We start from the raw sequence: 24,191 nt of genomic DNA, 5'->3' as shown, positions 1-24,191 counted from the left end.
CCGCATGGTCAGGCGCAGCTGCGCAATGGCTCGCTAATAGCACTGCTGGTGGAAGGGCCGCCACTAGCAGGTGCTCTACAGAGCCGTTGTAGGGCGCATCAGGTCCACTTTGTCATGCTGGCCAGACGTGTTGGAAGGAGGTTAGAGTGCCCAAAGTCAACCCCACCACACGTGACCCGCTGCTCGGCTGATCGGCTGGACGGAGGGACAGAGAGGAGGGGTTTAAGAAACCTTCCCCCACCGTTCCGACTGCCGCGATGGGAGATCGACCGGAGCCGACGGCGCGGTGGGTCGCGGCTTGAGCGAGCAGACAACCGCGGCGCGCTGGGTCGCAGCGGTGACTGCGACGTGTGGCGACGCGACCCATTCCAGCAGCAACGCCGACCCCAGTCGATGCATTTTTCTCTGGCAAATATGAAATACAGTACTCATGTTTTGGGTCTTTAGGAGTGGTGTCGAGGGAGGGGCGATCACCCAGGGGGGAGGTAGTTTGGTGTGCAGCACCCACACAGGCAGAGAATGTGAATCACGGTCGTTTCAAAGAAGTTTATTGACGTCCAGTGCACAGTCCCAGCTCTCCGTGTAAAAACGACGATGAAAGTGGAGAGAATAACGCGAGGAATTTGTCAAAAAACGTACAACTCCAAAGGTGCTTGGAGACGAGAAGTCGCCACAAACAAACCTTTTCTCACTAACCCACGCGTGCTCAGAGCTAGAATTCTCCGTGTTTGTTACTAAGAGGCTGAGAATACCCAGTATCTGACAATCGTAACAATTCTGTGAAGATTAAAAACGCAACGGACTCTGCAGCCGAAAACGAGGGTACATTCAGGAATCGTTTGCGACGATGAGCGGAGAGGGGACGACACCCAGAGAGGGAACATTCACCGCGGTGCTGACCGCACACAAACTCATCACCTGTTACCGTGCAGCAGCATTGCTCTGGCAAGAAAAAATGCAGAGGTCTAAAACATTATTTTATTTATAAAATCGAGACTCAGAACGGCTACCCAACACCGCCACAGAAGTTTCTATACAACATGCATTTATCATGTACAGGGATCCACTGTTTAGATAGCGGGCTCTTGCCAATAACTTCTGGCACCCCAGCGGCATTTGTTTGACAAGTGCGGCCTGCTGATGAGACCCAGGTGGTCAAACGGTCTGGAGTGTGCTCGCCAAAAGAAATTGCTGCTGGATAATATTGAATGAACGTTTCACGGTTTCACGTGAATGGGTTGGCCAACACGCACCTTACGGAGGGCCGTGGCGGCACTCAGCGGAAGCAAAAGCCAAGCAAAGCTTCGGGCCCCCAAGGAGCTCAAGAGCCTTGGAGTCACGAAAATAGAGATGCACTAAGCTTGACACATAAAGATGACAACTAAATGACTCATCATCATCATCTCGACATTGTATGGAGCTCGGTAATTAAAGCATTTCTATCTTCTCACTGAACCCGTTTCTTTCGTCACACCAGGAGTGTTTAAGTTTGAAGTGGGGGAGGGGTCACCTACCCCCTCCAATATAATTTCTGCTTAGGGCCCCCCATGGGCCAGTACCACCACAGACGTGCTGGGGCCAACAGCTCGCCCAGTAAAGCTGGACAGGCAGCACGAAGGCGGCAGCGCCAGTCACAGGACACTCAACACCGGCATCACGAAATCAGAACGCCAAAACCCACAGCAACAAAAAAACACAGCGGACATCGTCAACACGCACACAGTCGCCACGCAGCTGTGGGGGAGGGGGAACCGACCGATCACTCGGCAATGTAAAACTTCTGAGAGACAGCCGCATGGCTTGCTCCCCTGCCCAGGTGCCAAGCACATCTGACGCTCACCACTCGCTCGCAAACCGCCCAGAAAGTCTCGTACAAAATTGTGGGGAAACGAGGACCCCACGCGCGGACCGGCACGGCGAGCACGCGGCAAAGCACAGCGGCGTTCGGCTCCCCACCGACCGAGCTGAGCCGGCCGCGCGATCCCCCCCCCCTCCGTCGCCGTCAGCTGGCGGGCAGCGCAAGCACGAGGGGGAGGAGGAGGGCGCTAGTCCAGGAGGAAGACGGAGAACAGGACGGCGAGGAGGGAGGCGGCGGAGAGGGTGGCGGTGCGGGCGCCGCCGCCGCCCGCCAGCTTCTCGTTGCAGCGCTTGCAGTTGGCGCCGCACAGCTCGCACACGGAGACGGACGCCAGGTAGCCGGAGGAGTACGAGCGCTCGGTCCTCCGCCCTGCACGGCGCACAGAGAACCCCCCCGTGTAGGCGGAGGAAGAGGAGGCGCTCCCACCGTAGTGTGGGTCCTGTTCTAGAGAAGGGGCTACTCAGACTGGCACGGCACACAAGGAGTGGTGTGGCCGGCACCACCCCCGGCTGGCAAACCGCCAGTTGCCACGGCTGGGTTTGTAGGAGGGTACAAAAAGCTGTGCCGCCGAATGCAGCGAGGACACCGCGACCGTGGGTGGCCACGTTCGAGTACACAGAGGGGGAACAAAGGGAGATGATGGGTGAAGTGCTAGTGTCTGAAGCAACAGCTGGGAGAGAAGAGAAAGATGGAGGGACTTCTTCTTGGTGTCGTCGCCGTTCTCTAACTGCTGGGGAGGTTCGTGGGGACTGAGTGGGTGCCGCTGGAATGTGTCGATGCGCGAGCTCGATGGAAACTCACGTGGCTCGTAGTAGTCGGTGATGGACACCTGCGCCTCCTGCGTACTGCCGACCGTCTGCACGCGAGTGCTCCGGATGGTGACGCACACGGACGTCCCGTTCAGCTGCAGTGGGAACGCAAAAACAGGAGCATTGGGTCAGACGCGCACGGACGCACAGCAGACAAGCAGCTCAGATAATCACACGCCAGCACAGACGGAGCCGGCCATTGGCACGAGGCGCAGTACACATACGAGATGACTCACGTCTACAACTGACAGCACAGAGGTGTAGAATGTCACAACACAAGACAGTTCAGTTCGTGACAAAGATCCCCCGTATAGCCTTAACAGACTGCTGGGGCAAGTGCCGTCAGCGAGCACCTACGGTGCCGGAGGGGGTGAGTGGCCAGCACCACGCCCGGCCGCCTTGGACCCCACCCAGTGCCGATGTTCAAACTGCACGAGCTACATAATTCATATGAAGGCCTAGTTAACCCATGGGAGACCCAGGACCGGCTTGGATATGCGTTGCCGATATTAGCCGTGAACGGGCGTCTAACGGGGTACATAGCAGCGTGCCATGCACACGGCAGCGCCGATTTCTTAAACAGCGGTGTACACACTTGCCAGTAACGTGCACCTCTTAAATCGTGACAAATGCCACCAAGTCTTTGGACACCTCTCCAAGATGAACCTGAACTGGGATATTTTTACAAATTTGCGTCAGATTTAAAAACACCTCTCGACTCTCGTGATTACAACTTTGAGAGAGCCGTGTGTTGCTGGCCACCTCACATTTAGGGGCCTCTGGGCCGTGCACAGCGAGAGGGTTTACACAACAGCGGGAGCGGGCGGCGTCCCCCTCACCGAGTCCAGGTAGAGGGTCACTTTGCCTCCATCCACCTCCACACGCTTCACCGCCTGGGGCTTGGGGAAGTCGGAGTCGGCCACGAACCCGCTCAGCATGTTCACCTGCAGCAGAGCCATGCCGCTGCTGCCTGCTCCAGTCCAGCTGCGGAGTTGGGGGGTGGGGGGGGGGAGTCACGGCGAGGCGGCTGTCAGGAAGCTGGGAGAGCTTCACGCAGGACGAGGTCGTGGGGTGTTTGGCCTATAACAGTCACGAGCGCGTGGGTTTTGTTTTAGCCATGGGAGCAAACCAGAGAGCCTCGTGAAAACCCATGCAGCACAGGGGGAGAACTTACAAGCTTACAAACTCCACACAGCAAGGCGCCCGATTTGGGAATGGAACCCGGGCGCTTCTTGCTGCAGAACACAAACGTTCCCACTGCGCTGCCACCCTGCTGCTGTCAGGCCACCCGGGCACCCCAGGGGGAGAGTGCGAGTCGCTGTTGGGACGGAAGAGCTCGCGTGCGGAGCGACCGCTCTGCATTGCCCATCAGCCCGTGGCTCGGCGCTGCAAGCCAGGCGCGCAAACCCCGGCCCAGGGGGGATGCCCCCGCCGCCTCGGCCTAACCGCCAGGCCTTACCGGACACACACGGTGACATCCACGTTGTTCAGGTCCAGGATGTGGGGGTCGATGGTCAGCTCGAAGGCGTCAGTCTGGTCGACCGAGCGTTTAGCACGACCGCCGGACATCTTGAGATTGTAAAACACGTTCAGCTGCGACACGACAGAGCAACGACGGTCAGAACTTCCCCCGCGCAGGGTTCTCGCGCTCGCGCTGTGTGCCTCTCCACACGCGTTATCCGGTTGTACTGGGTCTGAGGTTTTTTACACGCCGTGCACAGACCACATTTAATTAACTTCGTGAAGAAACTCCCGGCAAAAAAAAAAAACTTGCAAGTATTTTCTGAAAACAGAGGTCAAAAGTATTGCCGTACGCCAAATAGAAAAATAAGTTGTGGAGTGAAGACCATCATCGCAATAGTCAAGTGAGAGAAACGTCATGCGTTCACCACCGTACCTGCGCAACAGCAAAGCCGGCGCCCGTTGCAGAGAGGGCTACGTTGATCTCTGGCGAAACCGGGATCTGAAATAAAAAGCAGGATTTTAAAACCAAAGCAACACGCGGAAAGATTCTGCATCCTACGAGAGTGCACAGAGATTCGCAGTTCCATACGGGCAAGCAGGCCGCCCTGGTCACTACTGCGTGTGCATTAACCGTCAAATACGCGCTGTGGGATTCCCAGTGAACGTCCAAAGAGTCGGCCATATTGTGCCGTGTCATCGTCCAAATAAAAAAGAACAAAAATTAGGCCTCCCGTAAAGTGTGGAAGGCTAGCAAGGCAGATTGCTGGTCAGACCCAGGTGCTATGAGTTAATGGACAAGGGATGTCAGATTCACCAGATGGGCTCCTCACTGTGGCACATGAAGCACATGTGTTGTGACTGAGTCACTAAGAGTAGGAGGACACTCTGTTTATAAACACGGCCTGACAGTAACACTAGTAACTAAAGTTCCCAGTCAAGAGAGCTGGTAGACTGCCTGACTGGCGTGAGCTGCAGATCCCCTTCCCTGCCAGCAGCCAGCGCTATGCTGCTACGTGACCGAGTCCATGTCACTACACATTCAAAGAAAATGACAGAGACCTCCCTGCACAGCCTTAACAGACTGTTGGGGCAAGTGCTGTTCAAGAGTAGTACCTATGCTAGGCCGGCATGAGGAGCTGAGTGGGCCAGCACCACGCCCGGCCGCCTTTGTCTCCCTAGGGGCTATGTCTATTAAAATCGCACCAGATACTCATTTCAGACCAAATCGACCTCGGGGAGACCCAGGACTGGTTCAGTTAATCGTCACCGGTGCATTGGCCGCTAGTGAGAATTGAACTCGGGGGTAGCCGAGTTGGTAGTGTGGAGCACCGACCGCTGCGGCACCGCTCCCCAGCCTCCGCACGCCTTCACCTCTGCTCGCTGCAGGACCAGAGCGTTGGCCGAGTTGACGGTGAACGACAGCGGCCCCGTGAGCAGTTTGGAGGTGGCCCGGACCTGCAGGTCGGAGCGACTCCCGGTCGTGCGGGCGGCAAACTCGGAGAGAGCTTGCAGGCCTACCACCGTGTCCTGGCGAACAAAACCAAAATCCACGTCAACATTATAAACGTTAAAATCCACGTCAACATTATAAACGTTAAAATGCCGTTCAAGAACAGCCCGGCACGAATCCGATATTAAGATGCCAGTGGAAACGCAGCGTAGATGTCACGTAAATGTGTCGCATCGTATAGAGGTGTGCTTCTTTATTATCTGTGGGAGGAATGTACAAGGACAGTATAGGTGTGTGCGTCCCCACCTGAATAGTGGCATACACAGGTGTGCATCTCTTACCTGTGTGGAGGAGTATCCTCCCAGGTGGTTCCGCTGCTGACTCAGCCACTTCATGATGGGAATCCCTTCGGTGACATTGCCCTGGTGCAAGTAAGCGAGCAACGCGTACGACGTCATCTCGATGTCGGCCGAGCGAGGCTGCCACATCTCCTCGAACTCGCTGGACACGGGAGCCGTCCAGAACTTGACCTCACCTGGGGTCACGCACGCGGCAAAGAACGGACATTGCCACAAGTCCGCGAGCCACAGCTTCACTCGCGCAAACGTAGAATGCACCCAGCACCTCCTCGCAAAATCACAACTGCCCCGTCCCATGCTGGAAGTAACCACAACGTATGGGGTGGATGCATCTACGATGCCCCGGTGAATCTCGCTGACCCTCCGACTTTCTCCTTAACAGCCGATTGAATGTTGGGTAGCAATGGTTCCCTATCGTGTACAGCAGCGGTGTTCGGAGATGGATTTAGTGTCGTGTTGAGAATTAGTGTAACTATTGACCATGTAAGATTAGTAAACCAATCACATTTACTGCATAAATAATCAACCCTTGTCAACCCTATATATGAAAGTCTGAAAAGAGAAATCTGAAATTGGGAATAAAAATGTCCAAAACTCATCTCTATGCATTTACAAACGTGTTCCCATCTATGGTGGTAAAGTCACATTCATCAATAACACTGCCCAAAAAGAAAATGTATACAAGAGTGCGTTTATATAAAATGTTTTGGGCAATGGGCTTTGTTCAAAGGACATAGAGAAGTCGCGTTTCAAGTTGACTTGGGATCCCAGGCTACCAGTAGGGGGCGATCATTGCAAAGTGGGAGTAAATTGACAGGGAAATGCAAGTAACAGTCGGAGACCCACGTGGCAGGAGCGACACGGCTACAGCGGAAAAACAAATCTGCGCGCTTCGTCAGCGCCGGCTCAAAGCGGTGAGCGCCATCACAACTCGCGAAACAACGGTCCCCCGGGGTCGCGCCGGCGAGCGGCCGTGCCTGTGGTGGCGGCGCGGCTGTTGAGGGCCTGCAGCGCGGCGGGGGCGGCCGTGCTGTTGGCGAGCGAGAGTGCGTAGGCGGTCAGCGCCAGCGTGTGGTTTGCCGCGATGCCGGCCCTCAAGCTCGTCTCCAGGAAGCGCACGCTGGCCGACACGTCGCTCTGCGGCTGCGAGGCCTGCGCTCGGCGGAAAGGGGACGGGCGAAAGGAACGACGGCTTTGTTCTAAAGACGTCGAGACGGAGTGCCCCCCCAGAGGATCGCTCGACGATATCACGCGCTCACCACTGCGTGAAGGAGTGCGGGGAGTCATGTTTTTTTTTATAAAATCCCATCTCGCCCACAATTAGTCGGTTGCGAGTGATGGGGTCAAGTGTGGATACACCACCAACACCTTCTAAGAGAGCCACCCAGTGTGCAGGAGTCGGTGGCAATGCCCTCTCTAGAGGGGCGCGAGAGCTCCCTCTCGTAGCGGAGGCACTTCTGCCAACAGTTGTCCAGGCAAGGAATGGCACAGTGGTATATATTTTGGTTTAACACATCGGCTTTCGCGACCAATATCATCCATAAAACAGGTTTGTTGGATTAGACCGCATGAAGAGCACACAAGTGTTGTCACCACATCTACCCCTCTATTTAAGGAACGAAACAGGAGGATTTCTCCACAAACCTGGCTGTCGCCTGATGAACCTAGTTGTAATTACTGGCGAAACGTCGTACTCAGATTGTAAATGTTGTGGCTTTGCGGTACTAGTAACGAATTGGCACGTACTGTTTAGTTAAAAAAACCCGCCACTCTGTGCCGACTACAAGCGGCAACAACAACAACAACAACTCGGAGACACGGCGGCACACAAAGCGGGGGACGCTGCGCTCTCCCGGCGCGCGTACCATGTGGGAGGGCTGCTCCAGCAGGGCCACGAGGGCGTAGGCCGTGAGGCTGAGCGGGCCCGACGAGCCGCCCTGCATGTCGACGTGGATGACGCGGCCCGGCTCGGCAAACACCCCCGTGCTGCCATCGAGCTGGGACATCAGCCAGGCGTGCGTATGGGCCACCACACCGGGGTCGATGAAGACGTGCGGCAGCGCCTGCAGGAAGCAGCGCAGCACGAACGCGGACAGCCTGCGCGCACCATACCGCACGCCGCCCAAACGTCAATACGACCGACATGGCAGCTCGGCAAGAAAGATGACGACGTGCGGGTAAAGTCCTTGAACCGGAGGATGGAGCGGTGCCGGTGGGTCAAAGCAAAGCCAAAGCGTAGGGGCCCAAGGCAAGCCCAAGGGGCTCCAAATTCATCAACAAACAAAAAAGAGCACGAAACTAAAATCAGATCAATTCAATTCCTCATGAACCTAAAATGCAACTTAACAAAAAGGCAATTGACATCTTTAATGTTAATTCTAATCTCTAGCTCTAATTTCACATCTCTATTTTGTAGACATCTCACTGGGAGTTTATAAATACAAAAAGTTTTGCTGAAGTGCCACAATTCTTCCGGACCCTGGGTCCACAGTCTGAAAGCAGCGGCGGGAGCGGCAAGTCAAACCGGGCCTCCTCACCGAGGGTCGGGGGACAAGGTGCATCCGGAGGAACTCACCACGTGCTGCCGGAAGCGTCTTCGTTCCCAAAGGCGCTGAAGGAGCCGTCCGACCTCTGGTAGGTCAGCTCCCGCTGGTAGCCTGCAGGGAGAGACGCCCGTGTCACGCGGGCCGAGGTGGCATGTCCAACACCGCGCACGGGAACACAAAGAAGAGTGGAGCCCAACGTCGCGACCGTGGCCACCGTCTCAAACCGCGGGCACCGTGGCAGCAACGCCGCCGCCCGCTTCGATCATTCGCCACCGGCGTTTCAGACATTCTGGCACGAGGCCGCTCCTGAAGCCGTCCGCCGGCTCAAACCCCCTCGCCGTGAACGGTCAAACGTCGCCGATCGACTCCCCCGCCACAAAGTGGTCGAGGACATCGGCCCGCAACCACACCCACGCAAGGCCCGTCACAGCTCCATTCGGCAATCGAATGTCCGCGCGCGCGGCGATCGCGCACCGGTGTTCATGAAGGAGAGCGCCCTCTGCTTGATCTCCCCTCCGCCCTGGCCCGTGGCCGTCAGGTACTTGATGACGTAGATGTTGGGAGCGAAGTTGATCATGTTCTGTTCCCCGCAGCCGTACGGCATCTGCACCAGGCGCTCCAGCCCCGAGATGGACGGACCCATGATGTCGCCTGCACGCGTGCGGCAACGAGAACGGTCACGGCCCGGTCGCGGCGTCTCTGGAGCGCTTAACAAGCGAAAAGCCACTTGCGTCTCATCAAGCGTTTAAAAAGAGCACCCCCAGGGGCAGCTGTCCTTGTGGGCACAATGCGAGTGGCCTGCAAACGGTAATAGCGTGCCAGCAGCGAGCGATAATTACCCCGTGTAATCCCAATTTGAACAATTTATCTTAATGCTGCGACAGCATTAGACACGATCTCTTTACTGGTGGATAAGAAGGCCTCCCACATCGCAAGTCGTCGCCATCCCACGATCTTGAGATGGACCTGGATTAGGCAAATCACGGCAGAAATTAATGCTGCCAACACAAATGAGAGCCACATTAGGTTACAGTTTCTTTTTTTAATCACGCTGCGATTATTGATCAGCGCGTATTTGGGTGGCATCAACGGTGAAGGCAGGGACGGTGTGCATTGGCGGAGGCAGGTGCAGTGGAGGCAGGGGTGGTGAGCGATGGAGGCAGGGGCGGTGAGCGTGGCGCACCGATGACGGTGAGCGTAGCCCTCTGGCTGCCCTCGACCACGCCGTTCGGGAAAGTGAACGCCAGCGAGCCCTGGGTGACGGCGTCGCCGCCCGAGCGCTGCAGCAGCAACGTCTTCGAGAACGAGCGCTCCACCCCTTCCGCCTGTGGCGCAGACGCACAAAGACAAAGACCCCCGTACAGCCTTAACAGACGTTTGGGGCAAGTGATGTTAAGCGAACAAATTTAAAAGTCCGGTACGGCACATGGAGACGTGAGTAACCGGCACCAAAACAGGCCACCTTTGTCTCCCCAGTGGCCATGTTTACACACCAAGTACTCATTGGAGGCCAAATCGACCAAGGGGAGGCCCAGCATCGATACAGATAAAGCGACACTTTTGTTGGCGATGAGCGGGAATCAAACTCAGGTCGCACAATGCGCTAATCGCTGTGCCACGGCTCCCTGCCCACAAAAACAAAGACCCCCCCCCCGTGTAGCCTAAACAGACTGTTGGGGCAAGTGCTGTTAGCAAGCAACTATGAAGGCCGGAACGGCACACGAGGGAGTGAGTGGCCAGCACCACGCTCATGAGGCTGAGTTGACCTAGGGGAAGGCCCAGGACCGGTATTCGTCACCGTGGTGTTGGCCCTGAATGGGAATCGAACCCGGGTTTGTAGCGCGGCGCGCTACAAACCCGGGTTCGTAGCGCGGCGCGCTAACCGCTACACCACCGCTCCATGCCCACACACACTGAACACACCACCCCACCCCCGCGCACCTTGACGAGGAGCTGCTGCGTCACGGCATCGGCGGCGGTGGCGGCGCGAGCGCGCACGGTGATGGGCACGAGGCCGAGCAGCGCCGGCGACACGGGGAAGGAGACCGTGGCGGCGTCCTGGCTGCGCACGGTCACCAGCTGCTCGTTGGGGATGGCGCCCACCTCGTTGGTGTCCACGAGGACCACGTACGCGTCGCTCGGGTCAAGGGTCACGCGCACCTGGGATCGGCGTGACACGCATTGTCAAAGTCAAAGTTGAAAAGTACATAATAATAGGGTTTCCCCCTTTTTTCTGGCAAAAAAACTGAAACCTTTTTACGAGGATTCATGTCTGCATTAACCACAATACTTGCAGTCAAAATGCAAACAAAAAACACACTGTGATAATATAGACATTGTCTTTGAAACTGATTGGTCCACACCAGGGACGGCTTCCTTTTGAGCCTCGACCCAATAGATGCTCGGCCAAAAGGCGTCCTCTAAAAAAAGGGGAAAACCCTATTATTATATTTTGGTACTGGCAAAGGAGGTCTAATGATGTTAAAACAAACAAATATTATTTTAATTTAGCCCACAGCAGATGATACAAGTAGCGACGTCATGGTTCTGTCTACCAGATTACCCACAGAATTCATTACAGTGGCACATTTAAACCATAATTATTAATTAACTTTATTTTATAATTGTTATGAAGCAGCATCTACGTGGAATGGGGGTGAACACATGGGGAGGGAGGGAGGGAGGGGGGTTGGGGGGCAGCACCTGCAGGTCCGTGTCCAGGTAGTTGAACACCAGGGCCTGCACGACGAATTGCTCCCCACGCACCACCGAGTACGGCAGGTTCAGCGACACGAAGAACGGCTGGAACGCGCGCAGCTGCAACGGGAACGCACGCAGAGAGTCACGCGTGGTGCCAACGGCGGTCGCACCCCCCGAACGACTCGGGAGCGCGCCGGGCGCATCGGCGCGTGCCAGGGTGGCGGGACGCTCGCACGCACACGCCACGAGCACGCCGGAATCACGAGACGCACGAGACGCACGCCTCACCTGGGCAGTGTCGGCCACACCGAGCCCCAAGCTGCTCGAGACCGAGAAGGCCGACGCGACCCAAGAGGTGATGGAGTCGGGCACCGTGGCTGTGAACGTCTTTGACCGATTGTTGCTGTCAAAAGAGAGCGAGAGTCACACGCGTTGCACACGCGTTGCACACGCGTTGCACACGCGTTGCACACGCGTTGCACACTACGTCGCATGTAAAACACAGCCTGGATTGGAGGTCAAAGTGCCGAGCTGGCACCGATGAGATCCTCCGTTCAACCCCAGGCCTCAAGTCGCCAGTGATTAAATACAAGTTTTCCAAATCCAGGTCGGTTTTTGGTCTCAGCCCGATCTCAAAATTACTAAACAAAAACCCATCTCTTGAATTTCATTCTGCGCTCAATTCCATCTCTGAAAATTCAAGAGCGGTTTGATCGTGGCGTGACGAATCTCACACTCGTATCCGAAGCACTTTCCCACCCACCCTGCATATGGGGACCAGAGGTCACTAAAATAGAATCTGGGGTTGCTCGGTGTTATCCACTTCCACGGGCTGTTCTCACACAAAGGGGGATTCACTGCCGAGGAGAAATCCAGGACTGGGCTCACCCCGTCTCGCCGTCGGCCCAGATCCACGTCTCAGGGAAGAGCGTCCGGACTCTCTCCGCCGCGGCGGCACCAGCGCCCGCGGCGGCACCGGCGGGCGCGGCGACAGGCACCATGTTCATTATGTCGCCACCCAGTGGGTGGAATTCTGCGAGGAGGGAGAGCAGAGGCAGCAGGCAGAGGCGCGGCGCTCGCGACAAAACACGTGGTGGGCACTGCCGCCGGTCGTGTCAGACCGAGCAGAAGCGCAGTCGCCGTGGAGGTCCGCACCCCCCCGGGTGTAGGGTGCCCACTCCGCTTCGCAACGCCGGTCAGCAGGCACGCACGCTCAATGTACACGTACACACCACGCACACCGCACCCAGTCGGCACGCAAACACACGGTCAACACCACCGGCGCATACATATACGTTAACAGTCGGCAACCACTTGCACAAACGCATATGCGACGCGTGACGCATGCTACCCTGGCCACGAGGCTTGAACTTTTTCCCCAAGGATGTCAGAGCGGAACGATCGGCAGCCCGTCGCCTGCGTCGGGCACGGCGGTAAGCGCGACGCCGCGGGGACAGCCGCGCGGCGTCAATCCGCCGTGGTTCGCGAGGCCCGAGCGCCACTCTCACCTTCTTTGTAATAGTAGAAGAATTCGGGGTGGTGCACGTAGGCATCGGTCAGAACCACGAGGCCGGCTTCCTGTAAACAGCGAACACGCGGTCAGGGCCCCACGCACGTCGTGCAGCTGCAGCTTCAAACAGCCGCGTGGCCCAGCGGCAGAGCGAGCGACTCGCAATCGCAACGTTGCCAGGTCACGGCCTAGAAATGGACCTGAGAGCCACTTTGTAGAGAAGGCGACAGTCTTATGGATACCACTCTCCCCTGCCATTGCAACGTTGAATTTCTACCACTGGCTCAAGGCTGTAAAATGGGAGATGAGAACCAATTAGTAAATTCTCATTTGATCAAGAAACCACCTTGACTTGCTCCACAGGGGAGTACGATCAACCAGTAGGGGGCAATATTGCCGCACTGTTTACCCAAGTAATTAATTTGCGAATAATTTTACATATTTGGCACATTGGACCGCGGCGCTGGCACGCAATGGCCAACTCTTTTGCATCATCTCCCCCAGCGCGTAATTCGTGGCTACCGTCCCAGCAGTCTAAACCAGGGTGGCCGCCGGTAGCCCAACGGCAAGCCACCCTTAACGAGCGCCACCGCCCGGCCGCACCGCGCCCCTGCTGGCGCGGGATCCACGACGGAGGGCGGGAGGAGGAAGAGGAGCCGCGGGCGGGCGCTGGGCTTACGGTGAATGTGGACAGCGAGTCGGAGGGGTTGGGCAGCCAGAAGAGCGGCATGAAGCGGCCCCAGGGGGCGGCATCGAGCGGCCCCCCACGGCTGCTGCTCGCCATGGCCGACACGGCAGATGTCACCTGCACAGCGGCGAGAGATCAGACAGGCCGTGACGGCGGCAGCATTGCCAAGTCAGACCCTTGAGTTACTTGTCGGGGATGTTCGGTCAACTCCTATTGTCCGGGGTAAAACGGGGTTGGGGGTGTCGCTCGGATAAAACAAAAACACGAATAATCCACGAGTACCGCTAGATGAGGAGGTAGTGATATTTACAGCTTGGCAGGTTTTAGAATTTGGGAGTTATAGAACGTGTTGTTATCTGGTTTTATTGATTCTTAAAAGAATCCGATTACTTGTCGACGCGTGTGTGGTCACATGGGAGCCGTACGCCAAGAGTGTATTTATTTCTCATCACAAACGCAGTTAACGAGCATTAGCATCAACCGGGAGAACCAAAAAACCGCAACTCATTCACAGCATCCACAAATAAAGCGTACAGGGTGAGCAAAGCACTTGGAAAACACACCGCAGCCAAACGCGTTCACAACCAGCTTTACCAGTGAATGATTCATGGATCAGTCCCCAGGCGAGTGAGCGTCCTGCCGCAATAGGGGCCGACTGTGACGGCGCACAGACAGAGCCACCGACAGAGCGCGCAGCGGCTCACCGAGTCAGCCGTGATGTCGTTCCCGGTCTTGAGGAGCAGAACGCTCTTGTCCACCACCAACACGCCGACGAAGGCCTGGGCATCGGACGTCGACACCTTCAGAGACACCGAGCTGGCCGGGGTCGACGTCTCCGCGGTCCAGTTGAGCACCACCTGACAGAAACGACGATCATCGTCATCGCTCAAATTCACGATACTTTTTTTTGTTTTGGGTTAGACCACACGTAGCAATCTGGCCAAATCGGTGCAGACCGGAGGTTCCCTGCCCCTATTGACGAGCGATTCACGGGCTGCACTGCAGGGGCACACAAATCCACACCCCAAGCTCCATCACCCTCCCCCCGCCCCGATCACCTTGTTCTCAAAAATCCCGGCGACGTTGAACGTGACGGAGGCGGGCACGACCTCGCCGTCGTCGCGCACGTAGTGCACCACCACGTGCGCGCTGGGCGCCCACGCGCTCGTCGGCACCAGCTGGAAGGTGTTAGAGTTCACCTTGCCCGTCGCCACTACATTCCCGCGGGAAACCACCTGGCGATAAAAAAACACAACCACACCGACCGAACATCAAACTCTCCGAGGAATTTCCAGGGCCGTGGCACGTGGCGTCGTTCGGCACGACGTCCGACGTTTCGCTCAATGTGCCGGGACCGTCTTCAGAAACCGAATCTCAATTCTTGAACATTATTCAAACTCCCAACAACACAGAGACACAGCTGTAGAAATATGGCCATATATTTGAGTCTGAAATTGTGGTCTCAAGCATGGCTGCGTACTTGGAGGGATTAATGATTATCCAAACTCACCTCTGACCCCTGTTCAACCGGAAAACAAAAGCTTCAAACGTTATGATTGACTTTTGGCCCCTGTGGAGGCACCGGTAAATAAGCCTCAATGTCCTCGAAATTTCCCAGGTGCTGTTTTCATTGGGGGCGGGCGTGAGATGCGATTTTCAAAAGGGCCGCCCTCCCTACTGTGTGCACGTTATTACACGGAAGAGGTGCAGTTTCAATGCCATGCTCCACTCCACCAAGACACTTGCTTGCGGGTTACAGAAGCCACACTCGCGAGCACTCACAATATGCAGCAGGAGCCTGAATCACAGAGCCGGAATATAGTTCCGCACCCGGCACAACCAAATCCAGAATACCTCTCGCAATGGCTGCTACGTGCCACCCACGAGCCGGACAACATTCCGGTTGAGTGAAGAAAGAGAATAAAATATTTGGACAAATGCATGACGCATCGCTGAAAGCGACGTCGGGGCTCCGTACCTGGTAAAAAAACTCCTCCACGTGCTCTGTGCTGGTCACAGAAAACTGCAGGGGCTCTCCAGCCTGGAACGAGATGCGCACACACATCCGCGTTTACACCACGTGCGACCCCACGCATTCGGCAAGTTAGGAGAACACTTGCGCACATGCGCGGATCGCGCCACGCTCTGAGCAAGTATTTCAGCGGCAGTGTGGAAGCCGGCGAGGTAGCCGTTAGAGCAACACGCGTTTGCTCCAGGCGCTCCCCGCTTTTACGACAAAGCGCATTCGGACCCCATTTTCACATAGACTGTAGAAACGGCGTAAACAATTGCCAATGTGTTTCTCCTTTTAATCCGCCATATTAAGTGGGGCTTAATAGGTGAAAAGCCACAAAAACACTCGAGAATAACAAAAGCTCCATGCCAAGTCACACATCGGAAACCCAGACCGACTCTGTTCAAATGTGTTCGGAGTCGTGTCAGAAGATGCGTCGTAAATCAATCCATGCTGGCATTAAATAAACATCCATAAAATTGCACCATCGTAAACCAGAGACCCGGTATATTTGCAGAGTCTGCTTTGGGGTTGTCGCTCCAAGTCTGAGCAAGGCTTTGGTCAACATGGCTGACGTTGAACAAGACAACTCCCTCATAGCAGAACAACCTCACACCGAACCTTCTTCCGTCTTGGACCATCGTTGCGAGTGGCTGTTATGGACCGATAAACAGAAAGACAGCACAATGCATTCAACGCTTGCTTGTAAAGCATTAAAAACACAACCTGCCATTGGTCGACCGATGCTTCTGGGTAGAGCAGCGGTCAGCAGGTTGCGATCCCAGCAACCCAATTCCTCGCCACGGCTAACATCAGTAGCGAGCGATATCCAAACCATTCCGAGCTTTCACTTGACCAGCATGGTCAAATATGGTCGAACCACCCCCATGAATAAGTGTTGAGATGCCTTGATGCTGCAGTGGATTTAACTTCATTCATATTATTTTACTTGTTTAGCCATGCAAGCTTTACAAAGTCTCATGACTGTTTCAAGAGGGCCCTGCCAAGTTTTTGCAGGAGTGTGCAATGATTGCTATCCGTCTATAGTTGCGTGCATACGGGGACATCAACCTCCGTCCGGCCTGGAAAACACAAAAACGTGGCCCGGATCGACGAGAACGAGCACCCGGATTTGCACCTGCGCTTTGGAGTTTGCCGACGAGAGCTGAATGGACTCCCCCGACCTGGTGCTGCTCTCCTTGGTCAGGTACAGATCGTTTCCCTGCTGCTTGTAGACGACCTGGCGAGAGAAGCCGTCGTGAGCACGAGCACCGGCAGCCGCGTCGCCCACACGGCGCCGAGCGGAACCGACGCCCCTACGACGTCTGAAAATCCTGCAGCAATTTAGCAGCTCCAGCTCTTCTGATGAGACCGCAAAGACTGAAACTGGTCTGAAGTTTTGAAGGTTGTAAAAAGGCACAGCCCTACAATTGTCTGCTGGTGGAAGCGCCTCCCCTAGAGGGAGTGCTGGGCATCGGCGACAAAGCCAGATCTACAGACGACAGTTGGAGGGCGCACAAGCAGGTTGCTATTCAAGTTGCCAGATTGGTCGAGTAATCCAATGAGCACTCCATTAACTTAACACTTTAAAGGAGCAAAAGTCATTCCCAGAAGGTCATGCTACTAATGGGTTTGTAAAAAACAAATGCACGTGTTCATGTGAGGGGACAGATACGGGCCAAATGAGAAGGGTCTGCTTATTCACTTTGTTTCTTACATTCCCATACCGACGCTTACAATTATTTGTGTTACTTAAAATCAGATGGCGCAGCTTTAGATGCCACCAAACTGCTCAAGCCACAAGCAGAAGGATCCACACCAACTCCAGGGGTTGGCAAAACATCCCAATTATATAACCGAAAAGCGTAATCAATTGGTAGGCACCAGCTCCGGCCGCCTTCCCGACTGTCTGTGGTTTCCCACGCCTCGGAATCATTCTAGAGGAATTGAAAAGCTCGGGGAGCTCAGACCTCAACCAAGGGTCACGCCCGCCGGCCCATCTCCCAGGCCGGAGAACACGGCCGCTAGCTAGCGGGCAGCGCTCACGTTCACGTGGACGGAACCAGCGTCGGGCAACACCGAGAAGTGCACGGCCACGACGCCGCTGGCGGTGACGTTGTAGTTCTGCTTCCAGCTCGACAGCAGCGCCGACGACTGGTTGGTCTGCGACACCTGCACCAGCAGCGGTGACTCCAGGTCCCTGGGCAGCAGCGGAGAGTCGTCTGGCAGGGACAGGTGAACCTGGATCCAAGCGCAGGCGCACGCAGATGACAATCTCCCATGCCGGTCGAACGATGGTCCGGCACCGAATTATTAAGTCCGCTCATCGTCACCACTTAATATTTACACCGCACCTCCCGTGCTGTTCAGAGGCGCCCTGGGGTAGGGGGGACCCCCAGTGGCAGCTGTCCGTATGAGGCACAAGAGAAACATGGAAAAATGGCCCAGCAGGTTGACATTAGGGCTGCCCATAGGGGGTGATGTTGCTTTGTGGTTTTACCATTTACATCATTTGCAAGTAAAATTCACCAAATTGGCCTAAGCTTTTTAAAACAATGTCATAGGATCATCAACGTTCACTGGAGGAGATGGTGTGGCAGTCACCTCGTCATTTATTTATTTTTGAATCGCACATTAATTGTCCGAAATCTTAACAAAATAAAAACCCAATGAATGTAGGACCTTCCTGAAAAAAATAAACCTCCAACTCATTGTGGCTCTGCTAGATAAATAAGTAAATTATGATTATTTGGGTCTTTCAGTAAAGTCACGTAGATAGGTTCAAATTAATAAAAAATAAAATAAACCAAGACGTTTTGATCACAACACAAGCGAACGGCATCAGGAGGACGATCGCTTGTGTTGTGATCAAAACGTCGTAGTTTTTTTTACTATTTTATTTGTATTAATTTTAACCTATCTACGAGACTTTACCGAAAGACCCAAAGAATATGAATTCGTGCAGTCACGAAAGCTTTAAGTCAAGATTTAAGTACATTATTATTAAATTCCTATTCGTATTATTACTACAAGAATCAAACTCCTCTCGCTGGGTTCGTTGCACAGTGCGCCAACGCGCTAACCACTGCACCACAACGCCCCGCACACGCGCACGTCAATGCAGGTTCACCACCAGGTACACCGCCGGACCCAGAGGGTGCCGAGCGCGGTTCAGGGAGAGCCGTGCGCGACCGGGGGGTGTGGGGGGCTGCGCTCCTCACGTAGGCGGTGTAGTTGAGGCCGGCCTTGAAGGAGACTGGCGAGTTGACGAACTTCACGTCGACGCGGAACTCGGGCGCTTTCACCGTGCCCCCTCCGCTCTGCGTGATGCCTGCACACCCACGGTGGCCGGGGGGGGGGAAGCATTGAAGGGCGTCGCGGTCCCGGCGATGCCACGGCACAAGGTGCACGGGGAGCAGCAATCACTATCAGGTCGGTATCCGCGGGCCTGATGGTGATTCCCAAGTCAACTACTGCTCCACTTCCGAGTTCCCTGTCACCGTTGTCTCATTTCCCGTTCTCTATTACAACACCATCAATAGTGCCCTTTGCCGCTGGCTATTTTCCATTGTTGGCCTTGTGGCCAGAAAAAGAAAAAAGTTCAAGTGCTCTCAAATTCGGGGTCGTCACCGGCCGCGCCAGCGAGTCCGTCCGACAGCAACGTGCGGCGCAGCCTGGCATCACCATCACCATCCGTGATCGACCCACGGTGGGATCAAAGTCTCCCAAAAATGAAAACGGGGAAGAAGAGGAGGAGGAAGACACCCACCGGTCAGCAGCTCCGTGACGTGGGCCTCGATGGTGTAGGTGTCGGGCACAAAGCTTTCGGCGATGAGTGCCTTCACCTCGTCCGAGGAGAACGCGAAGCTGGTGTTCCCATCCAGCTGGGATCAAAACAAAAAGGAGGAAAAACCACACACGTGCGCGGAATCCGTGAGCAAACATCCCAAACGTGCTCGAGTGTCAAACCGATAACGTGAGGGGCGGCCGCGATTGGACAGCGCCTCTGCCGGGGAGGAGGGAGCGGGTTGGGGGGGCGGCAGTGCTTTGATACACGTGGCCAGTGCTCGAGGCCAAGTCCATGAGAGCAATGCAACTTCATCCTACATTTTCAGTCCTCTCGGTTGATCTGTGTGAGAAACGTGGCGACCCCCATTTACAGACAGACACCACTAATGCATAAACGCTTGGAACCTTCATTGAAAAGCATAAAAAAAACTGACTAGTTTGCGGTCGCATCGCTAATATGCAGACAAAAATGGAAAAACCTCCATGAAGCCTTACAGTCCATAGAGGCAAGGTGCTGTTAGCGAGCACCTATCAAGGCCAGGATGACACACAGAAGGGTAGTGTTGCCGGCACCACATGCGGCTGCCCTGGTCTTCCCAGTGCTGATGTTTACACTGCATCAGGTGCTCATTCAAGGCCGAGTCAACCTAGGGGGTGGATACCCAGGGCTGACTCCGATATTGCTCGCCAATGTTATCCGTCCGTGGACAGAAATCAAACTCTTGTCGCCAGGGCTGTGGCGCGGTGCAGTGACTGCACCACAGACCGGGGCAGAAGCACCACACCAGCCGCCATTCGCCACTAAGAGGCGGCTACGTCAGCGCTGCTACCAAGCTAGAGGGCCGCTTGGGAGGCAGCGTGAAGTGCCAAGAGGCTCGCACTGGCAGGTGACGACGAGACACACCCAAGTGTTAAAGGTTGACTGGGTGAGTTGACCGGTAGATACACCCCTCGTACACACATTATGCGTCCGCACCCACACCAGAGTTCATGTTTTGTCACCTTCAAGTTCCTAATGGTGAGGTTCAAGCTCGGCTGCCAGCCCCCAGGGCGACGAATTCCCAACGATGAGGGTGACGGTTGCATTTCCTCGCACCATCTTGCCGTACGTGTACCTTCGGGGAACATGAACGCGCACACACACACACGCGCGTGTCCACATGTGCCCTCTGCACACCAGCTTAACTCTTGTGAATCGAGACTTTTTGCCCGGCCCAACATAGCCAACATCGCCAGGACACAGCGAGATTGCAGAGGAAGGACCGGGTGCGTGCGTGCCCTCTCACTTGGCCTCGACAGTCCCAGAAACCCCTTGGCCGTCCTCCCTGGCCACGAACGATGGCAGCTTAAGAAGCACCTCGAACTTGGGCAGCACTGCAGTCGCACCCAGACGGGACGAGGTGGAGGAGGACATGGGGCAAGGTGGGGTTGGGGAGGGGTGGTGGAGAGGCTCAAATCAGAAAAATCGCTCCTTTGCTGCTCCATGCGCTCTCTACACAGTCTGCCACAACGCCCTCCCCCAATGCTCCCCACCACCTCGCTCTCAGGCTCACAGCACTGGGGAGGCCATCCCGGACACCGGCTCTCCGGGCACAGCACGCAACGTTACGCCAACGCACGCGACTGGCAGTCACCGCGATGAAGCCAGAGCCCCACCACAGCAGCACACCACCACCACCATCACCACCACCACCACCATCACCGCAGCAGTGCCACACCACCAACAACAACTCCCAGCACCATCACCATGTCCCTCACTCACCATACTCCGCCACGGTGAAGGGCTGCTGTTTGTCCACCCCCTGCAGCAGAAGAGACACCGTCACTACCGCGCAGCACTTGGCAATGTAAAGGTTTGGCATCAGTTCCAGCCACAGTGATCTCATTAGCACAATGTTATAAACTTAATACAGAAACATGCCACGCAAAAACACAACCCAATTCACTTCAGTTCACACGCTCACCATGGTCAGTCACCTCCTCGTTGCTACTGGCATGGTTACTGTTCAACCACCACACTGCAGGTCACAACAACACACCCCACCCACCACACTTCTCTCTCTGCATCTTACTTCTCACTGCTCTTCACTTTGGAATTGCCTCCCATCACCTGCTCTCCCAAAGCACTTCAAGCTTGCGCAATTTCAACAAAAAAGTTAACTCTTATTTATTACAACTTTTTGGCCCGCAGGCGCACGAGGCCTACCACTTTCAAATCCTTCCACAAATAACAACGAACCGTCACTGCGAGCATCTCGGCTGCACTGCTCACGTACCGGGGAGGGAATTTTTGCCACCTGGAGACAGCACCGATATAGCCAGGTGTGTCAGCAGTACAGTACAGTGAGCAGCAGCCCAGGAAGTGCAGTACAGAGAGCAGCTCGCGAATCAGAAAGATGAGATTTCAAATTCTGGTTGGGGACGACTCCGCCCATAATCCCTCCAGGGTCTATAAGACAAATACTACTGTAGGGAGGTCAACGGTGTCATATGAATCTGGAGTTGACCACTGGCTCATGGCTGCAAATAGGAGATGGGCACCAATGCCTCAATGATCATCCAAACCGAAAATCACTGATATTGACAATAACACCATTTATAACTCGCATTGACTTGTATTGACAGTCACCTCTGTCAATACAATAGGCCCTTGCAGTGACAGTGTGGGCCTGGCAAAAGAGTGATTGAAGTCCCACTGCCCCCACGCCCTTCCTCCCACATGGACTAGTCCAGATCCCTCGCATCGGCATGTGAATCACGGCCGTCCCACCGCCAAACAGGGGTGGGCAAGGGCACGGTGCTTGTCCCTCACCTCGCCATGCACAATGATCTGCCACTGCCCCAGCAGGGGCTGGTCGGACACCGGGAAGTCCGCGCTCACCACACCGCTGGCAGAAGTCAGGCCACGCCACTGCTGCACCCGGTTGCCCACTGGGTCCTGCGAGGGAGGTGAGCACAGGGTGGCGGCACTCAGAGAGCGGCACGGCAGAAGGACGTCCGAGAGAAGTAGAGCGACACACGGGTGATGGCACCGGGCACTCCACACCAGGTTCAGGACCGGAGTAATTTACCCTCCAAATGTTGACACTGTGAGAGCGAAGTGGTTTTCCAGCGGATAAAAAAGCACCGCAGTAGTTTTAGAAACACCACACAATCTTTAATGCTGACTTATAGGGCGTGCACAATTTACTGTTTGTGCTTGTTTTTTCCTTAGTTTGACCGGGGCAGGGGTAAGGCAAACATTCAATCAGGGGTGATGATCGCTGCGTTTCTCAAATAGAGCCGTTCTCAACGAGGCCGACACATTGGCCTATTTTTTACTCTCTGGTTCTTTTGGTAAAGTTACGTAGATAGAAAAAATAATAAAAGAAAACACGACGTTTCGATCACAACACAAGCGTCCATCTTGAGGATTCCTGCAGTCACGAAAGCTTCAAATCAAGACTGGCCGACTCTTCTTTTGCGAATGGCATCACAGACCTTTAACGTCCACCGTGAGGCCGACTGTGCGTAGTATTTTTTAGGGGCAATACACCGCGCTGCGGCGTTAACCAGGAGGGTCCACCAAGATTCGAACTGCATACCCCTGCAATAAGCTCCCATCATGCAGGCAGAGCTACATGTCGAGCGAGCGAGCAGTAGCAGGGCTGCACCTTCAACTTCCCCCGGTCCCCACCACACCTGAATCTCGATGTCGTAGGCACCGCCGAGGTGAGGCCGCAGACTAGAGTCCACGGAGAACGCGCGGAAGTGCACCGTCTGCCCCGGCTTGTAGACGGCCTTGTCCGTCTGCACGAAGAGCAGCAGTGCTCGGCTGTCGAAGATCAGTGTGGAACTGTTGACGAAGAGGAGCCCCGAGGAGTCGACTCCGTGGACCTGCAGCTCGTAGGACCCCGGGCTGGCCGTCAGCGGCAGCTACGGCGAGAGAACGAGCGAGCGAGCGGCCACGGCGGAGAGCGTCACACACGGGAACTCCCCCCCCCCCGCTCCAATGTTGACCCCTGCACCAGGGCCCATGCCAACCCCTCTACACCGCTCGCTACTGGTGCCCAACGAACAGCGCGATGCCGGGATGAAGCCATGGAATGCACACGGCGAGACCTGCGGCCAACGGTTGAGAAAGCGATGCGCAGCGCAGAAACGCTGCGCATGTCGGGATTCTGGAAAGGAATCCCGACGAGTGGAGGTAAGTCCCCACACCGTGACACTATGCAGGTACAACTATTCGCCCTACCACAGCAATGCTAGCAAGCCTCACGGTTCAATTCTTTTGAACAACGTGGTGAGTTTTAGCACCTCTACTGGGTGCAGGGGAGAAGTAAAACGTATCACAAGCGTGGGATAATAAAGCCGTCAACATTCTACAATTCAATGCAAGCATCGTGATCTGAACAGCTATTTATTTTTAATCATGATGCAAACATTCAGCTCAAGTTTTTTATCACAGGACCTCGTCCTGCGCTCTAGAATTCGTGTAAAAGAGGTTGGGATTTTTTTATTTAAACCAGCTGCCAATCACAGCCAGCAGACATTGCAATAATAAAACAGCAAAAACACACTTCATGCCTGCAGGTTTCTTCACATGTTCCATCTCAACTCGACAGAATCGTGGGAGTGTCCGGGCTCGCGCCCTGCCCAGCGGCGTTCGCAATGTGCCGGCAGCCCATCCCGGGCGCGCGGCGTTAGGCGTGGTCGCGCGATCAACGCCGATGAATTTAGAGTTCACGCATCACCACCAGCACCATCATCACCACCACCAGCACCACCATCACCAAGCGCCACCATCACCGCAGGGCTCCCTCGACACCGAGAGCTGCGCACGGTGACCTGCCCAAGCGCCGGCCCGCAGCGTCAAATGGCCAGCAACAAGCAGCATCGTTAAAGAAGTAACGTATACGCTTAGAGAATTGAGACAAAGTTATTCTAAGAACTTTGGGGAACGGAGAGACGACGGGAGGAGGGAATTCCCAAGCGGAGCAGTGCGAGGGAGGCGATGGAAAGAGA

General features: G+C 55.3%; 1 protein-coding gene across 1 annotated transcript in view; it reads right to left on the bottom strand.

Moving 5' to 3' along the window:
- Positions 1-526: 526 nt before the first annotated feature.
- LOC133353375 (CD109 antigen-like) overlaps positions 527-24,191 on the bottom strand; it is a 40,639-nt gene continuing 16,974 nt past the window's right edge. The window contains 31 exon segments of the mRNA XM_061569567.1: positions 527-2,227; positions 2,660-2,762; positions 3,507-3,651; positions 4,127-4,260; positions 4,565-4,630; positions 5,503-5,658; positions 5,923-6,116; positions 6,918-7,092; positions 7,806-8,037; positions 8,516-8,597; positions 8,961-9,137; positions 9,670-9,811; positions 10,428-10,646; positions 11,190-11,303; positions 11,475-11,589; positions 12,075-12,219; positions 12,695-12,764; positions 13,376-13,501; positions 14,089-14,241; positions 14,443-14,619; positions 15,363-15,425; positions 16,537-16,638; positions 17,445-17,639; positions 18,620-18,729; positions 19,168-19,282; positions 20,190-20,231; positions 20,233-20,302; positions 20,474-20,561; positions 20,950-20,989; positions 22,000-22,125; positions 22,869-23,102. Of these exon segments, the coding sequence (XP_061425551.1) occupies positions 2,046-2,227; positions 2,660-2,762; positions 3,507-3,651; positions 4,127-4,260; positions 4,565-4,630; positions 5,503-5,658; positions 5,923-6,116; positions 6,918-7,092; positions 7,806-8,037; positions 8,516-8,597; positions 8,961-9,137; positions 9,670-9,811; positions 10,428-10,646; positions 11,190-11,303; positions 11,475-11,589; positions 12,075-12,219; positions 12,695-12,764; positions 13,376-13,501; positions 14,089-14,241; positions 14,443-14,619; positions 15,363-15,425; positions 16,537-16,638; positions 17,445-17,639; positions 18,620-18,729; positions 19,168-19,282; positions 20,190-20,231; positions 20,233-20,302; positions 20,474-20,561; positions 20,950-20,989; positions 22,000-22,125; positions 22,869-23,102 (4,092 nt within the window). The 3' untranslated portion in view covers positions 527-2,045.

The sequence above is a fragment of the Lethenteron reissneri genome, chromosome 43 (genome assembly GCF_015708825.2).
Source record: "Lethenteron reissneri isolate LAM-NWPU_2019-01 chromosome 43, ASM1570882v1, whole genome shotgun sequence".
In the NCBI taxonomy this organism is placed as follows: Eukaryota; Metazoa; Chordata; class Hyperoartia; order Petromyzontiformes; family Petromyzontidae; genus Lethenteron; species Lethenteron reissneri.
This window is presented reverse-complemented; position numbering and strand designations above follow the sequence as displayed.